At 36.7% G+C, this 21,576-nt stretch overlaps 1 protein-coding gene across 1 annotated transcript in view; it reads left to right on the top strand.

Moving 5' to 3' along the window:
• The window catches only part of PIK3C2G (phosphatidylinositol-4-phosphate 3-kinase catalytic subunit type 2 gamma), a gene marked incomplete at its 5' end in the record, with an annotated part of 318,729 nt that overhangs the window by 175,789 nt on the left and 121,364 nt on the right, over positions 1–21,576 (top strand). Inside the window, 4 exon segments of the mRNA XM_081248761.1 lie at positions 4,643–4,735; positions 6,203–6,332; positions 8,633–8,769; positions 10,641–10,810. Of these exon segments, the coding sequence (XP_081104887.1) occupies positions 4,643–4,735; positions 6,203–6,332; positions 8,633–8,769; positions 10,641–10,810 (530 nt within the window).

Raw genomic sequence — 21,576 nt, forward strand, 5'->3', positions numbered from 1 at the left:
CTGCAATTATTTAAGAAAAAAGTAATTGAGTCCCATCCAAACTGTGTGTGCTCTATTTGATGCACTGTGACCAGTTGGTATCACATTAACCTCATCAGATATTTCATTGGTTTAGAAACACACTAACCACAGTTCAGTGGGAAAAAATGAAGACACTTCTCACTGCATTGATTTCTTGACTTATTCAAAATGGTTGATTTGGCGACCCCATGCAGGCTGGTTTAATTTCATGCTTATTTAGATTATGTGCATGCCCATGCCTAGGACACTAGTTTATCATTAGCTATAACATCTCAGTTTTGATTCAATTTAAAATTCATTGATGCTTATGAGTCACTGTGCCATATGATATGTTTGTGATTTTACTCATGCCTGGAAAACGCTTCCTGGCATTGTTGTACTCACAAACTCCTTCTCTTCCTAAGTCTCTATCAGCCACCCTTCTCTGACATAGAATCATTCTTTCTCCATGAGCTTTATTATATTCCTTCTCAAAAATCCAAGAGTAGAAGACTCTAATAAAGAGGATTGATAAGTGAGATTTAAAAATGAAGAGGTTAAACTCTCATGCATGCACAATAAGTGTTACTTCACTAAAGTCGGAATACAGTCAAGAAAAACAAATTTAATAATTAGGAGAAAAATCAGACCATTAGTATGAATAGAAAAAGTTTTACTAGAAGCTTAATACTGTCACCTTTACAATTTTGCTGCTGCAAGGACACCCTACAAATTTTCCAAATATGCTGCATAGACGTATTTTGAATAATAACAAAATAAGGCATCAATTTTGTAAACTGAGATATGTCTATCTGGGCTAAAATCCAAATCATCACTGATTTTAAAAAATTGTGTGACCTTTTAATCATTAGCCGTATGCACTGATTGATGCTAAAGATACATGGAAACATTTCAAAAACACAGAGCATCTTAATGTAGAAAGAACAATATATCAATAGTTCATTGAGTCCAGATGTTATTTTTTATTTCTGCTTTCTTGGTTTGTCATTGTTGTTTAAGGAATAGAAAGATTGTTTTCAATTAATATTACATATGCGTTGTGGCTTGTGCAGGCCTTGGTGATGTGGGGCACCAGCTCTAGTGGATCGTTGCTCTGAGTGTCCAGGTGAGCAGTCCATGCTGGCAGCATCACCAGTTCAGGAGTCATCACCCATAGTGCTGTGGCTGGGACCACACTCCTTCCCTACAGCAACCTGCAGCCATCGGCATTTTCCCTGAGGCTGGGAAGCGCCCTAAGTAGAGCCATCTCTTTGTCCCACCTGCTCTGGTCAGCTGTGCCTGTGCGTACAGCAGTGAACAGGGCGGATGTGGAGGGTGACGCTCTCACCTGCAGAACATGTTAGTCTGTCCTCCAGTCCTGCTGAACAACGAGGAGGTCTGAAGGGACGTGCATCACATAGGAAGGTGCAGTAAATGCAGCAGAGTTCTAGTCAGAGCCCACATCTGGTTGCCCATCAGAGGATCCATACTGGGAGTGTCATGAGTGTAGTAAGACCTTCAGACAAACCTCTCAGCCAGTGGTTCATCTGAGAACCCACTGAGGGTACAAACCCTATGAATGTGAGAGTGTGGGAAGACTTGTCATCACTCCTCCCATCTCAATAAATACCAGAGACTCCATCACTGGGAGAAACCTCATCAAGGTGACGAATGTATTAAAGCCTTCACTCCATGTTCCCTGCTCATTGCTCATCAGGTAGCCTGTACTGAGGAGGGGACTTCTGAGTGTAATGAGTGTGAGGCCTTCATGCAGTGTAGAACCATTTTCCAGTGTCAGACACTTCACACAAGTGAGAAACGTCATGTTCAAGCGAGTGTGGGAATGTTTTCTGTTCCATTAGAGACCTTGCTGACCATCAGAGAGTTCACACTGGGGAGAAGCCTTACAGCGGTAAGGAATGTAGTAAGGCCTTCAGTCAGAGTATATGTCTTATTTGACACTGGATCCTCCATGCCAGGGAACAAGCACATACATGTCGGCAGTGTAGAAAAGCCTTCAGTCAGACCTCTCAACTAGTTGACTATGAGCAAACTCACACCAGAGAAAAGCCTTTTGAATGCAGCATGGCAAACGTTCAGTATAGTAAATGTCTTATTTTATATCACAGACTTCACACAAACAAAAGCCCTCTAAATGTGGAAAAGATGCAGTCAAAACTCATACCTCATTACATACCAGAGAATTCACACTGGTTAGAAGTCCTATGAATGTAGTAGTCAGTATGGGAAGGTCTTTGTTTATAGCACCAATCTTACAGTACATCAGAGAGCCCATCAGGGGATAAACCTGATAAATGCAGTGATTTTGGGAAAGTCATTACCGAGCTTATCGTGCATCAGAGTTCACTCTGGAGAGAAGTCCCGTGAATGTAGTGGGTGTAGGAAAGCCCGCATGTATAGTCAGCATTCTATTTTAATCACCATCAGTACACTACACTAGGGAGAAGTACTCAGGCCTGGCTCAATCCATTCTTTAAAGCATGGGTCTCCAAGACAGAGAGCAAAGGTCTTAGGTTTGGTTAAACTTTCTTTATAAGAAGAATTCTCACCCCTGTCTCTCCTTGGAACCACTAATCACAATGGACCATTTCCTGTTTCACTAAGGGGTAGATCATATGAGAGAGTGGGAATAACTGAATGCAATCCTTCTCCCCTCCTGGGAAAGTAAAGACCAGACAATTCATTTACTAATAGGTTTCTTTTCCTTTTTAAAAACTGTTTTAAGTCTATTTCACTAATTTTCACTTTTCAAGACCAGGGGTTCTATCTTCCTTTCTCCATTCTAGCTTTTCTTATCTTCCTTTCTCTATTCCAGATTTTTTTATCTCACCATTTACATAAAATATCCTCCAAGACTTTGATTCATTCTTTCCTGTCTCTTGGTTATGGCCCTCCCAATCCACTTTTAACTTCTACTCTAATCTAAGGTGTCCTTGTTTACCTTTTTCTACCTAGCAAACCTTTTCTTTTACCTGTTTGCCAATCTATGTCTTTCACAATCTTCAAATTCAGCTCATCTCTGAAAGACTCTCTTCTTCAAATGCTTCTTCATTCAGCTGTGAAATGCATGCGTGTATACATTCATACCAACTTTTGCAGGCTCTAAGAGAGGTGGATATGGTGTCTCTTTCTATTAGCATATAGTCAATGCTTTGTGCATACTAGTTGTCAAATGTATAGTATTTTTGCCATGACTCAAAAAATATACTGCATGTGAAAACCAAAATATTAAGCAATGAAAGCAATATAGCTCTGAGTGATATAATTGAGAAGAAGGGCTAAACCTTGCCCTCAGCCTTTCTTAGCCCTTTGTCTCTTCCCTGGACTTGGCATACCTCGAAGAGATCATCACTCTCCCACCCCAGCCCCCAGAATTGAATGAGGAGAATTTGAAAACCACTAAACTAGACTCTGGCCTAATACAGGGTTTCCTAATTCAATACCGTGACAGAAGGTCATATGTCCCCTGATTGACTGATTCTTGCAGCGGGAATTCATTACTTAACAAGCAGCCTCATCCTTTTACTATAAAACTCAAATTGATTCAGTAAACAAGGGTTTCTGTTTGCTTAGGGATTAGGTTAGATTTATGTTGATAGATTAAGAAATAGATCCTTTCCTCTCAACTTCTACTGATTTCAGACTTATCAGAAATAATGATATTCAAACTGATCCTTCAAAATATATTGATGTCATATTTTACTAAGTTGATGAATTGAAAGTATCCTTTTCCTTTCTTTAGTATTGATTTAATTCTTGGCTGTCAACATGAACTCTCTAATAACCTAAAGACATACAGCCTTTTAACACTCAAACAGTTGTAAGCACATAAAAGGAAAATAATGGACAGTAGTCAATATCATAAAACTGAAAATAGAAATGTAAAGTAAAATTGAAAGAAACGAGAATAGGAAATATATGTTGTACTGTTACTTGTAAAGATAAGAAAATGTTCATTAGCAAAAAGTGAAAAAGAATGCGTTAATCTTTTTGAAGTACCTGATTAGTGTCAGACACTGTAAAAGGTATTTTATATCCATTAGCTCATATACCTATTACAAAAGAATGTGTGAGGTAAGAGTTTTATCCCGATTTTACAGTGGGATACAAACATTTAAGTAACTTGTCTTACAGCTGATAAGTTACAGAGGTCTTACAGCTGATAAGTTACAGAGTCCAAATTTGAACTCAGGTCTTTGTTAATTCTATATGCATGTTTCCTTAAAGTATGCTGCAGGGCAGAAAGAATGAAAAGGAAATATTTTTTTAAATAGCGATTTCATCTTTTAGGCATTAACTAACTAGCATAAGCATAATACCCCCATACTACTTAGTTTATTTAAACTCCCTACACATCATCACTGTTTAGTGAGAAAAAAATGTAGTTGAAGATTTACAACCTGCCGAAAAGCTGGCATTTTTAGTTTACAAATAAAGGCTTTGGTTAGTAGACTAAAGTCTTTTTTTAAAATAAATATGTTTCTTTGTTCCAAAGTGTGAGAATTATTCATATGTGTTACATTTGCTCATATAACAAATTCTGCAAGGGGCCATGATTGCAAGGAAACTGTTCTTTTTGCTTTGTTTTGCTCACTATTTTTCTCTTCTTTTTGTCCCGTAGGCATGTTCATATTTCACATCTAATGCTTTGCCATTGAAGATTACTTTCATTAATGCTAATCCAATGGGCAAAAACATCAGTGTCATTTTTAAGGTACAGTAGCCCTCCTGAAACATCAAATTGATTCCATTGGTAGAACTATTGATTTATTACTCACAAAAAGAAATTATTATAGCCCTTTTCCTCTGGCAGCAGCACAGAAGATTCCAGTTATTTTTGATTCTGCATTTTTACAGAATTATAATACATGTCAAACTATGATTGGCAATAAATCAAACATTACTGGCTCAAAGCCAATGAATCTCCAGTGCAAAACTCCGGGAGGTATGTTTCAATAAATGAAATAATGCAATCACTTTTGAGTAATACAGAAAGCAGAATTATGGTAAAGTTCCTAGGGGGGAGAGTCTTCCTTTGGTCTAGATACTAAGTGCGAATCAAAATTAGCTGAAACTCAAATGATATGATTTAGCATAAAATTCTTATCTGTAAGCACTTGCTTATTTTAGTAATTTGCGTTGTTGTCTTCTTTTTAAATAAAATATAAATAAGGGCCATATCAGTCTTTGTCATGAATCCCGTGGAACAATAGAGTAAAAGGTTAAGAGTAAAAGTCAAGTAGGAAAAAGGGACAGAAAAAGGAGCTGTAAGTAAAAAGTAAGCATTTGCCAGTCGTTCAGTTAAATTTGATAAGTTATTCAGCCAAACCAGACAACAAGGTCTCAGAGTGGAATTTTTTTAGATTCTGACTAGTTTTGAAGATAATGATTAACACAACTATACTTTTGCTGTGATCTATGTAAACCTCAAGCATTAATGTTCCCCGGGCACTGCATTTTTGGTGAAGAAAAAAGAAGAACACAAAATCTCATCTTAGCATAGTTTTCTGCGTATAATTTAGAAAGCATTTTCAAAACCAAGCCTCTTATTAGTTAAAAGCATAGAATTGTCCTTCCCCTTTGGACATATTCCATGTCCTTCACCTATGCTAGAAAAACACCCCTTTATCATTTCTTATTATTATCAAAGGCTGTTCACTCTGAAAACTTCTTAACTGCCTTCATAACAAGAGAAGTCAATGATTCAAAGTCTGATGAATTATATGTGTGCTATTTATACTCCCAGTCAAGAAGCTCTTGGTAGTCTAACTGTATATCTGTGCATAAATTTATGGCACATCAAATAATGTTTCCCTTAGAAAGAGATTTCACTTGGCTGAGTTTGAAATTTGCATAAACATTCATCCAACCTCTCCTCACCAGACTTTGAGGTTAAGACATTGCACATGGATAATAAATTGAAAGATTATTATCAGGGAACAACATTCAAAGCAGCTTCTAATTTAATGGCTAAAGCTTCTGTAATCATTTAAAAGAAAGTTCTCATTTTCTTTGATCTTCTATCAGAAACACAAGGTATTCTTAGTGCTAATAAAACAATTGAAACCACCCTAAGTCAGGCTGGAAAATTATTCAAGGAAGGAAATGACATATACCATATTTGAAAGCTTTTAATGGAATTCAAGGAGAAACCCGGAGTCTATAATTTTGTTTTTAACAGGCTGGCGATGATCTTCGTCAGGATATGCTTGTTCTGCAGATTATTCATGTGATGGACAATATTTGGCTGCAGGAGGGCCTGGATATGCAAATGATCATTTATAGATGTCTATCCACAGGAAAAGGCCAAGGTCGGTATAGATTAGAAAGCTGGTTGACTTACATTATTTATCTCATGCATTCATCAGTAATATGCCCCCAGAGTTGCCACAGCTTTCATTTTAGATTACAAAGAACTAAACCTGGTCATTCTTCTTTTTTTACAAAGAATTATTTTCAAAAACAATAAAGCCAAAATGATTTATGTAAAGCATAATGTCCTTCTAGATATTAATTAGGACTCTTGACAACTCAAATGTTAAATGTAATATCCTTTTGTGTGTCCTTAAGGGTTAGTTACATTAATGATTAACTCATATTTTTTTCTCTTTTTCTAAGCTGATAATAGAAAAGTCTACTCATTCAAAAAATTATAATTGTTGCCTATTAACACAAAATTTACAAAGTTGCAAATGCTTAAAGGAGTTCTGAAAATTCTAAATACATTATAAACATGCATTCAGTTTCTAAAAGACTTTTGAGTAAAGTGTAATATCAACAATCAAAGATGACCATTCATGCAAACTTTGAGCACACTTCAGCATTTCTCTTCCTTGATAAAAGCCAAGCGACTAATATGGAAATATAATTACATTTATACACATTTTCAATGAAAATAATGTTGAAGATCCACCCTAATAATTACTCAAACGTCAGAGGTAAAAGTTGTACTTAATTACAATCATGCTAAATTGAAGAAATAATTTCTAGGATATCATATAATTTTTTTTTACATGGGGCCATTGCCACTTAGCATTTCATTAAATTAATTAGTATGAATTATAGCAGATGCATCTGCATAAACAAAGGGATAAAAATACCATAGAACTGGAAAGGGGACCTAGAACTATGTTGTCTTTTTTTTTTTTCTTTTTTAATTCAGACAGAACTCCAGTTTAAACCCATCATCTCAAAAGAGAAACTGTCATTGCCTGGCCCTCCAGTTCCTGAGGTCCCACTGCGAGGCTCAGTACCCCAGCCAACTGTGACTCAAGATTTTGGAAACTAATCATGGAAGCACCTCCTACTTAGCTTAACTTGCAATTGGATACTTCGGGACTACTGTTACAAGTCATACTGCCCAATTATTTTGATTCTGATAATAGGGCCCTTGTTCCCATGCCAAGTATCCCACTCCCGAACTCCTTCTAAAGTTCTAGTTCCTAAAAGTCTTTTATTACTGCTACTCTGAGATCATTATTCCTTGAGTTTTTCTCTCCCTTTTCTCACATAAATGACCTAATTCTTCCAAATCCTAATATGTTGAAAGGGTAAGAATAAACCTTAGATGAACCAAGCTGAGCTTTTTGGTGTCACATGGATTACTTTTTCTTCAGAAATTGAATACAACACCAACCTCAGTGGAATTCTTCAATTCCATCTACTCATTTCTCTTTTCATATAGTTACATTTATGTCCCTGGTCCCTTTGGGAATTTGTGTTTGCAACTCTTGCAGTTGTCAAGATTGTGGAAATCAGAAATTCTAGAATTTAATTTCTTTCAATGACTTTATTTACAGAACTGTGCATTACAGGTTGTTTTGTGGACATTAGTCCTGGGAGAATTTTAAATACTGGATTTAAATTGCTGTTCTGTACAGAATAAAAATCAGAAGGCTTGAAAATATTTACATTCCAATAACCTTAGGAACACAATGAAAAGAAGCCTTGATGGATGCATGGCTAGTGGGGCAAAACTCCTATTGAAGTTCAATCAATATATGCTCCCTTAAAAAGATTGTTATCATAGTTTCACTTTAATGCAGACTGAGAAGGAAGAAGCAGGTGATTCTGTACATGTTCACTGCAGAGTTACTCTGTTCACTCCTAGAAATGAAACGTTGAACAGTGAAGCTTTTATTAACCTGAACATTGATTTTTATAATATATTTCAAATATTCATCACGGAGGTTGTATTTGATTCACTTACATTATAAATATGCTTGTTACACAAGTTTGAATGTCCTCCCTTAAACTGTAAATGAATGCACAAGCCATATGTTAATTAATTCACTGCTCTATTGACTCAGTGGGGTCGCTGGGAGACCATCTAGATTTGCTCTCTACTGTAGTTCTAGAAAAAATGTTAAAGCTGCTCTGATACATCTGATCCAAACACAAGTAGCCTCATCGCTCCCTAGGATTTAGGAAAAATTAGAAGAAATACTATCTAGGTAAGACTCCTTCAGAGAAGAAGATTGGGAAATAAAAAGGGTAATCCAAGTAGTGCTGGCAACTATTGATGTTGTTACCTATATCAAGATGCCTTTCCTAAGTATCCCTCATCCTGTAAAGAAAGAAGTATTTCCATAATCTCTTTTTTATCAACCAGGATTGGTGCAGATGGTGCCCGATGCTATAACCCTCGCGAAAATCCATCGCCATTCTGGACTGATAGGACCACTGAAAGAAAATACAATCAAAAAATGGTTCAGTCAGCACAACCATTTAAAGGTGGATTATGAAAAGGTTTGTCCTTCTGCAGCAAATTTTAAATAATGTACTTAAATAAGGATATACTCTGGCTCATTAGATATTCTGATTTATGAAAAAGTAAATTAAGTACATCTTGAGGTCTAATTCATTCAGTCATCAGCATAGTAATAATGACACAGTTTAAGTGGTATATTACCTAGATAACAATTTCTGTGTCTGGTTTTCCCTCTGGGTAGAATTCTGGGCTATCAGTAAAGACTCTCTTTGCTCAGCGGCTTCCCTTACAGCAATCTCACCTGAGATGATGCTCCTGAAAACTACCTCCTTCATATTACCTGTGCCTATTTGTACACAACCTATAATTTCTATAAATCTCCCTCCTTCCATTGCAATATATTTCTTCTTCCAAGTTCTGTTTTTTCATGCCTCATTCTTTCAATGTTTGCAGAATGCCTAATAGAGTTTTTATTTTTTTGTATCTCAGAACTTTACAAAATGTATACTATTCCATTTGACTGCCAACATTTTTTCCCACTTTACCCTGGCATCTAGCCTGCAGTCTACAATCGTACAGGTTCCACCCTCTACCAGGGCTTCCAGATTAGGGGATGAGTTGACTACAGCCAGGCCTTGTTTCACTTGCCAAGGCATGAACTGGTACAGCTGCCCCAGAGGCAGGGGCACCTTTATGCTAATTCACACAAAGATGCAATATGGGCCAGCATTAGATTTGCTCAGAACTGTCCTGAGCACTAAACTTCCCTAATTCTAGGAAACTCCTCAGTCCTGGGCAAACTGGAAGGCTTGGTCACCCTAGCTGGCCTGGGCCATGAAAGAGAGATCCAAGAGTTCATCTACTCCAGACTTCTGTGAGATTGGAATAGAGCAAAATACAGGTTTTGGAGGCCAAGTAACAGGGAATTAGATGAGATTATCTAGAAATCTATTTTTTAGCCAGTTCCCCAAATTGTAACTTGAGTTAGGTACAAACCCCTGGGGTTATATTGTTTGGGGTGTTTCCATGTACATTTGATGTTCTTAACCACCATGTGAAGGACATATTTTATTATCTTCACTTTATAAGTAGAGAAAATCTAGACAGACAAATTAAAGACTTGCTCAGGCACCTGGGATACCTGGAAATAAGGTGTCCTGGCATGTATTCCAGCCACGTGGTCTTCCACTCGCTAGTTGAGGAGGCCCATACCTGTGGCCCAGCCAGTCACTCGTGCTTACACTCATCGTTGCATCATCAATCAAAACGATGAATACCCAGGAGACAGTTTTTTTGAAAAAAGAGTAATTTTGGCAAGAAACCTCTGTCCATTAAAGAAACATAAACCACAACTAACTTAGTGGAATCTGCTTCTACCCGGACAAGCGTTCACTGGTATATACTGTACCAAAACCTTTTGGGGCATTAACTGGATGACGTATTTGTAGGATAAACATAAAGTGTTACAGATATCTCAATCTAGTTTTTTCTGTGTTAAAAATTTCAAATATTCAAAAATTAATATTTTAAATTTCTATGGGAATAGGCAATACTGGACCATATTGTTCCTCCTTCTTTTATCTTGAAAAAAGCTATCCACTGTTGTACCTTTGTGACATTAAAAAATAACACTAAGAATCCTCTTTAATAAACTGAAAATTAGCTTTAACTGAATGAAAGTTATTTTCTCCCATTTCAACAAAAACACTCATTAGGCTAAAGAACAGATTGCTTCATGTTCTTCTGTAGCATATCAAGAACCAAGCATTTAATCAGATCCACTCAACTGAGATGTAGAATTGGTTCTTGATTATATAATTTTGCTTTTTATCATACTTTTACCGTTACCTCTGCATTTGCTCATTTCTTGTGTGTGTAACTGTTGTGTTATTATTTTTCAACCGATTAGGCCTTGAGGAACTTTTTTTATTCCTGTGCTGGCTGGTGTGTGGTAACGTTCATCCTGGGAGTCTGTGACCGTCACAATGACAACATCATGCTGACGAAGTCAGGCCACATGTTTCATATTGACTTTGGAAAATTCCTGGGTCATGCACAAACATTTGGAGGCATAAAAAGGTCAGTGCTCAAATAATGTTTATTAATGTAATTAAGCAATCTCCTGGAGCAATATATAACATGTAATGGCATAGAAACCCAGCAGATGACTTGTTCCCCATCTCTCAAATTCCCCAAGATAACGTAAACATGATTATGTATCTAATAATATTGAAGGAAAGATTTTTTTCGATAGACCGTTAATGGAACAAATTAGGTTTCCTCAAATTGTTAGTAGACTAAATTGGCCTTCTCCCACAGGATACTAATACTGCTCCAGTCTGAATTGTATGGAATATGATATGTTCATTTTCCTATAAGCCTTGAATGGACAACGAGGCCTGAGTTCATGGTCTCAGTACATCTGGTATATTGCCCATAACAATCACCAGCCTGGTCTACATGTAAAATGAGCACACTTCCTTCACTGAATTAGGCTTGAATTATTCCAAAAATATTTAGTAAGCATCTACCATTCAAGACTCTGGGGATACAACAGTGGACAAAGCAGATACAAACCCTGACCTCTTTCTAGTAGGGATGACAGACATTAAAAAATACAACACGAGGAAATGAGGAGTTTCATTTCTTACTAAGAAACTAAAGCAGAGAAATGGGATAGAAATTAACAGGGGCAGGGATGCTGTTTTAAAGAGGCCTCCTTAAAGAAATGAGAGATAGTTGTATAGTGAGTAATCACCTTGTGGAGATCCATGAGAAGAGTATTCCAGGAAGAAAGAACAGCAAAAATAACAGCCATGAGTATGGACTAAGCAGGCATGTTCCAGTGAGAGCAAGAAGGCCTGGGGTCTGGAGGTGGAATAAAGAGGGACAGGTAGTAGGAGGGAAAGATAAAGGGTTTGGTGGAGGCTAGATCAAGTAGGGCACTGAGGACATGGTGCAGAGGTTGGCTTTTACTTTACGTTCAGAGGCAAACCATTGGTGGATTTCGGTGGATTTCAAAGCTTTCAGCCGCTGTCCTGTCAAGTAATGAGACCAGTTAGAAGGCTATTGCAATAGTTAAGGCAAGACCTTGATGGTAAAGAAGTGGCAAAAGCTGAGAGATTCAGAATATATTTTGGAATCTGAACCACAGGACCTGCTAATTGATTGGCGTTGGCAGTCATTAATGGGCTGGGAAAATGGGCCCGGTAAGTAGAAGAAGAAAGGAAAATATTCAAGGATGACTCCTGGATTTTTGTTCTTAGCAAACAATTATATCATTTACTGAAAAGGAAAAGACTGGTGGTTGAATAGGTTTTTGTTTTATTTTATTTGAGCTGGGGGCAAGGGAACCAGAAATCTGAGATTAAAAGTCCCTTGCTCCAAAAAGATACTTCATGTTAAAGTAGAAATGGTATCAGACCATTCCAAAGACTAATCAGTCACTTTTAGCTAAAAATAGCTTTTCAAAAGAGGAAATAAATAAAAGTCTCCTACAGTATAACAAGATGAATTTTCACCAGATGGTCATAATCTGGTATGAAAATGCCAATATAAACTACATAATAAGGTGTAATTCTTATAAACTGATAGCTTCTATTTTGTGGAAGCATACAAATGGAATTGCCTCACTTTTTATTATTTTCAGTACATTGCCTTCTATCATGAATAAGCTCAGGAAGAGTCACCACATATTCATTCATTCCTTACACATCTGTTGAGGATGGTCTGTGTGCCAAGGACTGTGATAAACCTTGGGGATACAAAGATGAATAATACACGTTTACCACCTCAGTGGGGCTTACTCTTTCTTTAAAATACTGGGAAGACAGACACATAAATAATTACTCCAGAATGTGGTGAGGGCAGAGATAGATGTATAGACAATTAGAACATCACAGAGGAGGGATACTTGGTATAAAGGACAAATGTTAATTAACATATACGATCATATTGCATAATTTACTCATTTAACACTTTCCCTAAATCCACTCTTTCCTAGAAATTTAAAGATTAGATTAAAACTGTAACATTTTTATTTATTTTGCTGTATTGTCCACTGAGAATTTGGGTTAACCCCCTTATTCATTTATTCGACAAGCATCTGTGTTGACCATGGGGGTGGTTAAAAGATGCATAAAGATATTCCAGCTCTACAGGAAAAGTTTCAGTTGGGGAAACATATAAAAGAAGAACAAGTTACTAAACAATATAGTAAGTGCTATAATAGAGATATGCACCAAGGTCTGTAGAAAAGATGGAGCCCAATTGTTTGTTGATGTTACAGCAGCTACTGCTACTTCTGAAGTGCAGCAGTTTAAATCTTTTTTATGCAACCGTTATGGAGGTCATGAAAATGTGCCCAGCACAGAGCCTCACTTATAGTAGGCTCTTAATATTGTTTGCTGAATTAGTCAGCCAATAAACTATTCACAGGTCAGCCTTCAACCTTTCAATAATTATTTACTGGATGAAAGAAAGTGAAGTTGACCCTGTCTTCCCTTGAGATTATTGATTATTGAGCACCAGCTAAGGAGGCCAACTGCAGCATTATGACCCATTTGGGTTATTGTTTGCAGGATTCTCTCTCCACCAATGGCTATGTAAGACTCATTGGCAATGTCTCCTTGGATTTCTTTCTTGATACTGATACTTCTTCCCTGAGTTTCTTTAATGGTTAAACTGAACTATGTCTGCTCCCTATTACTCACTATATATTTTGAATTATAGGCAGCATCTAATAATTTTCTTCAAAGTCTCTTTCAGTTGTTTCTGGAGTTCATTTGATTGTTGTTTCATTAGGCAACTGATGTCTTCCATCCTAGGTCCACCGGTTGTTCTTCTTGGTTGCTAGGTGGACGAAGGTCTCATAAATCAGGCCTCTGAATCCCCCTAGGATAAATGAACATTCTTATTTGTACTACACTTATTACGTATAAAACTGATCTCTAGAGAAAAGCCAGCTCCACCTAGCTTCTTCTGTACACATACTAGATATATTAATAAACACTCCTTAATATACAAAGCCAGGTTTGTAAATCATGCCCTATGACTATCCTAATCTCCCGTAACCTAGCAAGGCCATATAAATGCCCCATTAATAAACAGCAATAAGCCAGGATCATACTCCTTAACATAAAATGCAGCAGCCACAGGGAGTAAAGAGCATATGTATCCCAGACACGTGTTTCTCCTATTGTCTACTCCTTAAAAACATGGGGAAGGAAAGTATTTGTGTGACTTTTTATGGTTTACAAAGTGTCACTAACATACATTAACTGATTTTACTTCATAATACAATTGCTCAACCTCACATAAATACAGTTTCCAGTTGTGGATAAGTTTGGGATCGACAAAAAGAAATCACATACATAACATAAAATCCCTCTCTAAGATTTAACCCTTAGCCAAGGATACAGAACTTAAGAATGGAAATAAGCAGGCCAACAAAGCAAAAGCAAATGCAGTGTATCTGGGGAGTGATTTTCCCTTGGTTTCCTTAAGAGGAAGCAGCAAGGAAGTGATATTCTCCTTACAAGGAAGATCTTGAGAAATAAAAGGATTTCTTGCTGGGCCATTGCCCTTTTGTAGTCATGCTTACATCATCATTCCAGAATATCTTACACTAATCATCCATGTGGTCCTGTTTAAGACATGTTTATAAACATTGGGCTGTCCTGATTTCTGAATTATGTGGAGTTTTCCCAGCAACACTCTCATTAGGAGTCTTTGCTCAGGTTTCCCTGAACCACTGCTCTTAATTCAGTTTTCCAGAAATCTGGAAAGCCCATCTTCATGCTTAGACCAAATCTGAAGCTCTAACTTTCTAACTTTGAAGAAAGAAGAAAAATTACATCTCAGTTATGAATTTGAAGGATTTCACATCTTGTATATAAACAAGAAGTTCTTCCTTATCGGTTTTAATTATGAGATTAGATGAAAAGGATTTACACCAGCAGATTAAATCACAGGACAATTCAGCCCCAGCATTACTTAATGATTCTGGGGAAAAAAATGGCTAATCCCTACAATGAAAACAATAAGAAATTTCACCAACTTTCTGAAACCAGTTGGTTTCTCTTTTGAAGTATTGCCTAATTATTATCTTCATTTCTTTATTTTCTCTTACAGAGATTCAAATTAAAGTCTTGGTTAACAAATTATACATCCGCAATTTTTCACTCAAAGTTCCCCTGTAACAATGATTTCCATATAGTAATTTTTTCATTGCATAAAAGATATTATTGTAATAAACTCTAAATTTCCACTCAGTAATTTCTTGATGGTGACTTTCTTTTACAGAGGACGAGAAATTAAGGAAGGCCTTTATTGGTGATGTTTATTGTTCTCCTAACTCATTGTTTCATACTTTTATTTTTTCAGACTATATTTCCAGTCTGTATGGTCTTTCACTTTGTAACTCCAGACTTGCATGAAGTCTTTCTTGCAGCCTTACTTCTAGATAATTTTAGAGGCTGTATGAGCAGTAGTTAAAGGCAGGTACCCTGGAGATAGACTATGCTTTTTTTTTTAATCCCTTACTATCATTTACTAATGATGTGACCTTAAACAAATGGCTCTGTATGCTTCAGTTTAATCTTTTATAAAAAAACAGATTTGTTTTGAAGATTAAATTAATTGATATACATAAAATGCTTGGAAGAGTTTCTAGCACTGAGTAAAGGCTCTATAAATGTTTGTTGGAATTAATTATGATGTAAGTATTCCAAATGAAGTGACAAGAAATGAGATTGCATCTTTAGGTAATTATTGTTTCTTTTTGTTCAAAGTTATCTAAATATCTTATTTTGGTACTTTTTAAAGTACTTTTTTGGTACTTTTTAAAGTACTTTTTTGGTACTTTTTAAATTTATAAATTGAACTTCTCTGACTTTGAAGTTTGTTGACTGATAGATTAGATTGCACTATTAGGTTTATTTGGATTGTAATGTTTTTCACCAAGTCACTTTTGACTTCTGATGTAATTTTAGACATGAGCAGAGGTGTGCTTGAGCTAGCTCACACTGGCTTGGGAGAGCCTATGATGTGTATTCTTCCTCAACTCCACATTCAATGACATTCCACTGGTGGCCTGAAATCAGCCATGATGGGAGAATATACACTATGGAAATTGACAAATGTCACAAATCAGAGCTTTTTTTTTTTCCTAAAAAAAGTGAGTGAGCTGGTTATTAAATATTTACCACCACACTCTAGGACATAAATCCATTTAAAACAGATGAAAAATCATTCCAGAACTCTGTCAAACTCTGTCCTTTTCCTATTAAAATATATACACCTGGCTGATCAAAATATTATATATCTATCTTTTTAACAACATGATTTATACCCGATTTTCAAGTTTTATCCCAACAGATCAACAATAACCTAATATAATTGATCTCAGAATTTTCATTTCAATATTAGTCATAAAAATTATCTGTATCTATAATCATTTTGACACTGTCTTCCATATTTAATTACCACTAATTTAAAAATGTTTAATGTTTAAGCTCTAATTTGAGTATTATATTATTTATATTCTAAATATCCTCAATTTAACCATCTTTGGGAAAAAACTCCCTTAGCAGATTGAAAGATTAACTTTTGTCTTACTCCAGTCATTCTGGTTTAGTACAGTATTCATAGTAATCCAAATGCCATGTAGGTATTAATGATCTCCCACCTGCTTTAATTACTACTTTAGTGTTCTTTGAAATTAGATGTTTCACTGGTCTGTTTTCACAAGATTGTTTATTAAGAAACACTCTGGTTCCTCTAACTCAAAGCAGGTTTCAATTTCATCTGAACTTTCTAGAAGAAAAACACACTATCTAATACCTTTCCAACTGTGAGTGCCATAAGAACATCTTTGTATCATAAACGCCTAGCTAGTGCCTGACATTTAGCAGAGGCTCAATTTTGGTTAATTGAAGCATCACTACAAAAATGCCATACAATTTACTTTTCTTGACCTGAGAAGCAGCAGTTTTTCTGAAGATAAAATTATTAAGAATTTGCCATATTCTGTTATTCTAACTGGAAATTTACCAAGGGATTTTTTAACCTGATGATCACTTTACATGTGGGAGTCGGGGGATGAGACTCAAAATTTGATACATACTACCTCATAACCATTTAGGATGGCTAGTATCAAAAAACAGAAAATAGGGCTTCCCTGGTGGCGCAGTGGTTGAGAATCCGCCTGCCAATGCAGGGGACACGGGTTCGTGCGCTGGTCCGGGAAGATCCCACATGCCGCGGAGCGACTGGACCCGTGAGCCATGGCCGCTGAGCCTGCACGTCTGGAGCCTGTGCTCCGCAACGGGAGAGGCCGCAACGGTGAGAGGCCCGCGTACCGCAAAAAAAAAAAACAGAAAATAAGTTTTGACAAGGATGTGGAGAAATTGGAACCCCTGTGCAATGTCAGTGGGAATATAAAATAGTACAGCTACTGTGGAAAACAGTATGGCTGTTACTCAAAAAATTAAAAATGGAATTACCATATGATCCAGCAATTCTGCTTCTGGGAATATACCCAAAAGAATTGAAAGCAGAGTATCAAAGAGATATTTGTACAACCATGTTTATAACAGCATTATTCACAATAACTAAAATGTGGAAGCAATCCAGATGTTTATCAATAGATGAATGGATAAGCAGAATATGGAGTATACATACCATAGACTGTTATTCATTCTTAAAAAGGAATAATTCTGACACATACCACAGCATGGTTGAATCCTGAGGACATTACACAAAATAAGCCAGCCTCAAAAAGACAAATGACTGTATGATTCCACTTACATGATGTACTTAGAGTAGTCCAAATCATAGCTACAGAGATACAGAAACTAAGGTGGTGGTGACCAGGAGCCTTGGAGAGGGAGGAATGGGGAGTTATTGTTTAATGGGTATAGAATTTCAGTGTTAAGAGATGAAAAGAATTGTGGAGGTGAATGGTGGTGATGGTTGCACAACATTATGAATATATTTAATACCACCGAACTGTACACCTAACAATGGTTTAAGGTGGTACGTTTTATGTTATATGTATTTTACCACAGCGAAATAACTGAAAAAAAAATTTGGTACACTGTAATTTTCACAAAGGCCTTCTCCAGTCACAAAGTCAATCTCAGGCAGACTACACCTAGCATTTGAATAGGGCTCTGGATTTTCCAAAGCACTCTCACTATTTCAAGAAATGAAGTTTATTTTGTCATTCCCATCTTCTCGCTGTTGTTTTTCCCTCTTCGACTTCAATTTATCATTCCATTATGCTTTATCACCTGCTTTCTTTTGAGTAACTTCCTTTATATTTACCTCCCTCCCATTATAAGTAACAAAAAAAACAGTTTCTCTAATTAAAAAACCCAACTACCCAACCATGAGTTTTCTTCAAAAAGAGACTTGCAGATTTTCAGATGAAAAGAGTGAAGGGTGCTTGAGAAAGGAAGAAAAGTTTGTGACAGAGGGAACAAAGAGGGGGAAAGAGGGAAGGGGAGAGAGAAAACAATTTAAATAGTGTAAGGATTCTGCTTTCCTGCACCCAGTGAGAACAAAGCATGCTTAAGATGGCAGACATGACTGCTGACTCCTTAGCTGGTCTAAGGTACAATGTGCCTGTCAATATAAGCATCTCATAGCCCTGAGTCTGAGTCTAGTTTTTGAAGAAAGACTACAGATATCTCCTAAACATGAGCCTAGTATTAGAACTTCTTCTGGTACCCAAATGAAGAAACAGTACCTGCTCCTGTGCTGGGGGAGACACTCCTGATGTTAAACTTAGTAAGAGATAAAAGGTCCATTTCAAGCTTTATACATAAATATTGATCATGCATATAGTAACTTTAAGAGCGATTTAAATGTTTTCAGAGGTAACTTGGGCTATTCTTGATTTACACCTTCAACCTGATTTTAAAGCCTTATCAAATTTAAAATGTGCTACTACCATTCATTGTCACCCAAGCATTATAGCATTAATAATCTTTTCCCTATATCCAGACTAATTTCTGTTCCAAGCATACACTGGAATTCCATGCAAAGCGTAACTGTGCACTTTCCCTTGAACTCAAGCTCAAGGGGAGGAAACATGGGAATTTGGAGGAGCTGACCATTCTGTTGCCATTCTCATAAAATCCTGATCTACTATAAACTCACACCCAAAATATCAGACTTAGGAAAGTAAGCCTTGTGAAGAGGTAGTTGTTTTAACTACCCTCTTCAAATAAGAGAGTCAGTGTACCTGAGCCTGGGAGGAACTGCAGAGTCAGTATCTAAAGTTATTAAGCAGTTAAAGATCAGGGACCTCCCAGAGTCTAACTTAGGACCCACAGTGTATTTATAAAATAGGATAGACCAGAGAAAAAACATGTTTTACACTTAAGAGATTATTGGTGAGGGTTCTCCTTAGTTAATCATTGCTGAGAGCTTGGAACCCTCACAGGGTGTTAAATGTTCTTTTTGTAATAGTACATGCACCCTTATGTTCTTATTATATTGCACATATGAGGTTTCTTGTGTTGTCTAATTATACAAGGTTCTATCCTATCCAATGGAGATTCCAAAACTGCCTTCTCATTTAACTCATGGATATGAGACAAGAGACTTGTGTTCTTTCCGTTGGACAGCAAAATGTGCTCTCTGAAATGTAGGTCATTTGTGATATCAGGAAAAGTGTAGGCTTAAACATTGCCCAATGTACTCTGTAGTCATTTATTTGTATGCTAATATCACCATTCACTATGATGGGAGTCTGCAGCTTTTAGAAATCTTTAAAACGATATATTTTAATGTTACTATGATATTTCCTGGGGACAAAACATTTTTAATTCATGAAATTAATAATAATTTCAATAATAAACATAAAATGCACCTCACTACTGAGTCCCACATTTCAATTCAAGGTACAAATACATATTCAGCCCTCGAGACTTTCAATGTCCATTTTTATGTGTCCATTTACAGGCTTTATCCATTGCTCGAGTAAATATTAGATGAACTATCCTATAAAAGGAAGAAATAAGTATGTTCACAGAGCACAGAAGACAGATTCTATCATCATGAATCCTTGCTTGAGATCTCTGTCTTTCCAGTTCTCTCTCCATATCCCCTGCCTACATCACCAATACTGAAACACCTAGCTTTTCTCAGATTGTGGTGAAATTTCACCGGAAGTGGCAGGAAGCAGTGCCCCTTACTGTGGTGCTGTGTCATCCAGTATATGGGATCAGATTCTAAAAGGAAAAGTCAAAATTACCCTTTAAAGCCTTATCAATACTTGGTATGCATTAGCTCAATTAATCCTCACAGGAACTCTTTGAGGTAGCTACTTTTATTTTCTCTAATTTACGAATCACAAACTAAGACAGAAGTCTTCATTGTTATAGTTCACCTTGGGAAGGTGCCATGTAGGAATCTGGTAATTCCATTTCTCAGTAATTCCAACACACTGTTTCCTCTTCAGCATTGGAAAAGATGGCTGTTTCTTTAGTTAGTGCCAGATGACATAGTTATCTGCATTTATGGCCATGATATATATTAAATTCATGTCTTTAACAACTATAATCAAATGTGTTGCAAGATGGTTGCATGATGGGAGGCAGTCAAACATTAAAACCAGGTGTTACAATAGCAGGGCCACTCTCCCATCTATGGGCAATATGCTCTTTTATGACTGAAGAATCAGACACAATTGCTCACTCTCTTTTAATGTTTTTCTTACATTAAAAAAATACATCTAATACGAATCATTAATCTAATAGAAGTTAAATGCTCATGGGATGTGACTCCAGTTTTCAGCTCACCAGGGACTATTTGGTTGAACTCAGTATGGCCAAAGACCACCCTGAACTGTTGGGATGAAGCCCAGTGGTACTATTTAGACTGCATAATTCACATATAAAGAAGTTGCTTCTGTGAATAATTATGTCCTCAAATAGCTTATGTGCTCGATACTTTAAAATCAAACATCATTCATTTTTCAAGTATGTACATATTTGTTTAAGGAATAGTTCAGTAAATGAAAAAATGCTCATTTTAACGATACAGCACCTCTGCTATTTCAGAGCGCATCCATTACAGTTAGCATGCTTGGTCCATTACCTTAATAATGTATTTCAGAATAGGGCAGTCTCCACTGTGAGGGCTAGTGGTGCTGAGCAGCCTAGCACTGCAAGAAAGCATTGATGCAACAGGGCAGATGTTGTCCTTAGTTTCAAATGGGCCATCCTCATAGCCCAGCAATCCCACAATACTTATCCTCACAAGGTAAACCTCAGATCTCTCCAACCCATTATTTACTACTACTTATTTTAGCCAGACAACCACACCTCCTACTTTTTTGGGGAAAAATAAAAAGAAACAGAACAGAGCCTGCTTTTGTACTCAATACAAAACTCACAAACTTACATCTGCATATAAACTTCTTTCTTGTGATAACAGAAGATTAGTCTTTCATTTCTAAAGCAAATACCTCCATCTGTGCTTTGGAACCATTTCCCTCCCATCTTCTTACATACATTATGCTATCAATAATTCATTCTTCCTTGCGTTCCTCTCCCATTTATTTATTTATTTACTAGCCACACTGTGTGGCTTGTGGGATCTTAGTTCTCCGACCAGGGATTGAACCTGGGCCACAGCAGTGAAAGCTCCAAGTCCTAACCACTGGACCACCAGGGAATTCCCTCCTCTCTCTTTTAAATAATCCTGTGAAATATGCTTATCACTCCACAGTTTAGCCTTGCCCCCCAAAATTAGTTTCTATGCCATTTTGCTCACCTTCCCAAACTTCCTGAAGGAGGGTCTAAACTCCTGGTCTCCTTTTCTTACCTCCTATT

The sequence above is a fragment of the Mesoplodon bidens genome (genome assembly GCF_964165515.1).
Source record: "Mesoplodon bidens genome assembly, chromosome: 11".
NCBI classification, from domain to species: domain Eukaryota; kingdom Metazoa; phylum Chordata; class Mammalia; order Artiodactyla; family Ziphiidae; genus Mesoplodon; species Mesoplodon bidens.